The following is a 4,944-nucleotide window of genomic DNA, read 5'->3' as shown; positions in this document are numbered from 1 at the left end:
GATTTTGCCACGTTCTTCAAGCAATATGGTGGAGGCCAGCCCGTCGCGAGCAAATAGAGGTGGTAAGTTTGATTTTTATTTTTTATTTTTTTTATTTTACACTCAATGATGTATGAACGCGGCATCTGAGGGGTACAATGACGAGGGCGGCACTATCGCAGGTCCCTGTCATTGCACCCGCTACTTACAAAAAAAAATGTGCTTCGTGGCGAACTTATTCGTCACAAAGCACATTTTTTTAAAAAATTCGGCGAAGCAGCTGAATCGAATTTTCAAGAAATTCGCTCATCTCTAATCACAACCACAGTACCCACCTTAATTTTTAGAATGTTAGTTGCCCTTGATAGTTTATGCAATCCAGCCAATGCATATGGCCAAAACTCTGTCCACCTAAAGTGCCCAATGGCCGCACAATGCTGTGAATAGAATCAAGGTATTAAAAAATAAAAAATCATATGCAGGAGCGCATAAATCTGAACTAAAGGTAGAAAGACTAATGCAAGAACTCATTTAAAAGGCAGACAACTTTTTTTGTTCCTGAGATTCTTAAAGGCCTTCTTAATATCTCTATTACTCAGACTGTAGATCATAGGATTGAGGAGCGGAGTCACTACAGTGTAGAACAGGGAGAGGATTTTCTTTACATTTCCCTTATTTGGAAATAGATAGATGCAAATTATGGATCCATAATATAAAGACACCACGGCCAGGTGAGAGCTGCAGGTGGAGAAGGTCTTCTGCCTCCCGGTCACAGATGGGATCTTCAATACGGTGACAATTATATAAATATATGAGACCATAATCACAATAAATGGAGAAAGTACATATGGTACGGCCAATATCATGTCTTCTAGTTTCAGAAAAAAAGTGTCTGAGCAGGAAAGTTCAAGTAAAGGATCTAAATCACAAAAGAAATGGTCAATGACGTTTGCCCCACAGAACTGCAATTGACTCATGGTTATCGAAAGAGTCAGTGTAACTGCAAGCATTATTACCCAACACAAGAGAACGGCTTTTACGCAAAATGTGAGGTCCATAACGGAGGTGTAATGTAGAGGGTTGCAGATGGCCTGATACCGGTCATAGGACATTACGCTCAGGAGAAGACATTCCAATGATTCTGAGGCTGAAAAAAAATAAAATTGAGTTAAACATCCGACAAAAGGCACAAAACTTCCTTCATACAACACAATGTGGAGCATGTTGGGAACGATGGTGGTGGTGAGGAGAATATCTGTGAAGGAGAGCTGTGTGAGGAAGAAGTACATGGGAGAGTGGAGAGATCTGCTGGAGGACACCACCAGAATGATGAGGAGGTTTCCACATACAGTCACACAGAAGATGGTCAGAAGCAGGAGAAAGAAACAGATCCTAAATTTTTTTAAATTCTGAAATCCCAAGAGCAGAATCTCCGTCACTATGCTGGAATTGTTGTGTGGCATTTTCAGGGAGATTTTTTCCCCCCACAAAAAATATTAATATGATAAAGAAAATGTCATAAATGTTTCCGTTCACATTCATAGGGTTCACACTTGAGGATGATGAGGCTCACTATCATAGTTGTTGTATATCAATGTGATTCTGTAATATTTGAACTAAAATTCTTCAGCTAAAAATCCTGTAGAAGTTACAAGTACATACTCTGAATAATGCACCCGACTTTAATTGTCTTTCCTTCAGTCAGAAACTAAAGCTGTCTTTTAAAAACAATTTTGAAAAGTTAAAAATCTGTCACAAAAATATAAAATCAATGGAATAAAATATTATATACATCAATATACATTACAGAAGATAATGCGTTCACATAATGTAAATAAAAATCCGGTATATGTTCTTTCCTTTGAAATATAATATCTGCAAAATTCTTCTCTTCGTGTCTGACAGAAGCGCTGTATGAAGCTTCACTTGTTTAGGGAAATGCAGAATGATGATCCGGATGATTTTGTGTGTAAAAGAGCAAAATAATTTCTTCTTGTCTGAGATACAAACAAGACATAAGATTATTACTAGCTGCTCCTTTTATAGAGGAAACACTACAAAACACTGGCGTAGGAATGCTGGGGAGATTTTACTAATGGTCTCTGGTGGGAACACTCACATCTTTAACGTTTGACTTCATAGTTTTGAAAAGATGAATCTAAAAATGAAATTTGAAAATATTTATATATATATTGTATACAGTAAATCATGGTAAAAAGAAAGTGCACCCTCCTTTTGCTGTAATAGTTTTATTAATCTGGGCCTAGTTAAAAATTATGTGGTGGAAAAAAGACCCCCTCACTTATTTCACAATCATTAAAAGGGTTTTCTGGATAAAAAAAAAAATAATCCCCCTAACTACCCAGCACGGCCTCGCGAAGCTGGGGATCACTCCACTGCAGCCCGGTGAGTTTTTGACAATGACATTGTACATTATGATAGTAATAAATTTTTGTTAATATATTTTGCCTTTACTTTTTAAAACATTCATTCAAAATTTCAGAAAATTAAATAACATTTTAAATTATAATATGGTCATACCTCACGAAATAGTATATGGAGAAAGTGCCTAGTATGCTACTCTTGGTTTCTGGCCTGCTCACTGCCACTCTGTTCTGGCTCTGTGGCTCCCCGGGTGTCTTCACTGAACTTCCAATCCTTGACTGTCAACCTCCTGTCACCGCCAGCTCTGTGAGAAGATCATGGAGACGTTCTTCTCTACCTGTTGTATGATGTTCTTTGTTTTGGTTTCACTTTCTCATCTCCTTTCCTTCTCCCAGCTGTCACCTATTTACACTTATTGCCTCCCTTTATATTCCCTCCCATATTGCCTCACTTTGCGGTTTATACTTCTTCCTGGATAGTTGTTCACTGCTGGAGGCTGCTTCTCCTGATTCCTCAGATAAGTCTGTTTCCTTTATTTGTGTTTCTTGCTGGCTTGATTGTAGGTGACCCTGACTCCGTCCGTATTAAGTGCAGGGAGCCGGTGGTCATGTTCCCTCACTATTATAGGGTTTTCAGGTGTCACATAGTATATGGTACGTGGGCATGCAATCGTCTACCATAAAGATCTTTGCATGGGCATAGCAGTCAGGGAGCTCTAGGGGTTTTATAGGGCTCACCCATATGCTCCTTAGTTTGGGATCAAGCCAGTCGGATGTTTATTTATAAGTTTCAGCTTTCTGCAACACCATCCGTGACACCTCCACATAGAAAGGTCACATTCACTGCCGCAGCCAATATCTGGGTTCAGTAGTAACCTATCCCTAAGTAGCACATCACTGTTGGACCACTTACAGGTACATATTAGAGATGAACAATTTGATTCTAAACAAATAAGATTTGTTACAAATTTTACTAAAATGTGTCTGTCAAACAAATCCCAAAAAATATGCCCAGTGCTATCACAAGGGAGGGAAAAAATGGAGGACCACATTTGCCAATCAGAGGGCAGTAGGAAGGGAGATCTGTATACTGACACACCATAGTGTGTTCAGCTTCTGACCTTAAATGAGGGTGTCTGGCAGTGTCTCACAAAAAAACAATTATAGACAGAAGACACATTGTAGTTTGATAGGGACACTATAGAGAGTGATAGAGAAATATAATGATCTAGATTAGGGAATTTGATAAGGAAAGTAATGAGGGAGTGTGGGGCTGGTTACCATGTGCTTAATACAATATATATATATATATATATATATATATATATATATATGTAGGAAAAAGGCAGCACTCCAAAAAAAAAAAAAAAAAAAATACTTTATTCACCTCAGTGGCAATGGCAATGTTTCGGCTCTATATCAGAGCCTTTCTCAAGCAAAGTAACAGGACACAGTGAACAATATATATACACCCTCAGCTGATTGTGTCATATCACGTGACCAATACATAATTAGTATATTATCTCCTTAACATCTAAATACAAAGATTAAAAACATATCTTGATCTCAAAACTTACATGATAGTGTCAATAAACATATTCCAACTATTACAAACATGATCAGTGAAATTACATATGACATACGTGTACATGTGTAAAATTCATTCATTTAAATAGCTTCCAGAGCTTCTTAATCTTACATAAATAAAGTGCTGAAATAGATAAAAAGTGATGTCGATGAATAATAACATGATAAGCAGGAAAACACTGACCCGATGTACCGCGATCCCGCATCTGTGGCAATGTCGGCTTTGGCGTGCACTCAAACATACTGCGCATGCCCCGGCTTGCGTACAACCGATACGTCATTGTGACGAAGGAGGATCTAATCGAGTATGCGAAGATCAATCCCACACATCAAGCGGCCATCTTGAAAGATGTCAAATGACAACACGAATCTCAGTACATTGACTAGATTATCGCTTAAGTCCAGATCTCGAGCAAAAGGCCACTTTCATTCATATTAGCATTCACTTGGGCTATACAATGTCAAATCAACAAATGTTCACCATCAAGCGAACAATTTGCTGCATACCACCAGGAAAGTCGCATGGATACCTGCATATACATGTGTTGCAGTGTGTCATTACGGGGCCCAGGAGGGATCTACGCCATATCATGCATCATATCAAAGATCATATAAAAGAGAGATGTGCCACTCAGATCCATTCATGTCATGTCTACATAATCCGGGAACATACAATCTAGTACAATATATGTCTATCTTATATATAAGGAGGTCTCAGGGACATCAGACCAGTGTAATTTCCGATATCATCATGTCCATCATCATCGGCATATCTCAAGAAAAAAGGAAGAAGAAAATTTTCAATACACTCACCTAAAGAATTATTAGGAACACCATACTAATACGGTGTTGGACCCCCTTTTGCCTTCAGAACTGCCTTAATTCTATGTGGCATTGATTCCACAAGGTGCTGATAGCATTCTTTAGAAATGTTGGCCCATATTGATAGGATAGCATCTTGCAGTTGATGGAGATTTGAGGGATGCACATCCAG

At 38.4% G+C, this 4,944-nt stretch overlaps 1 protein-coding gene across 1 annotated transcript; it reads right to left on the bottom strand.

Annotated features, from left to right (window-relative positions):
- Nucleotides 1–506: 506 nt before the first annotated feature.
- On the bottom strand, nucleotides 507–1,442 carry LOC120990237 (olfactory receptor 11L1-like). Its single transcript, XM_040418915.1, has one exon. It carries the CDS (start codon nucleotides 1,440–1,442, stop codon nucleotides 507–509), a length of 936 nt encoding a protein of 311 aa, XP_040274849.1.
- Nucleotides 1,443–4,944: the final 3,502 nt, after the last annotated feature.

This window comes from Bufo bufo, chromosome 1, assembly GCF_905171765.1.
Source record: "Bufo bufo chromosome 1, aBufBuf1.1, whole genome shotgun sequence".
NCBI lineage: Eukaryota > Metazoa > Chordata > Amphibia > Anura > Bufonidae > Bufo > Bufo bufo.
The sequence above is the reverse complement of the archived record's forward strand: the minus strand, read 5'-3'. Positions and strand labels throughout refer to the sequence as shown.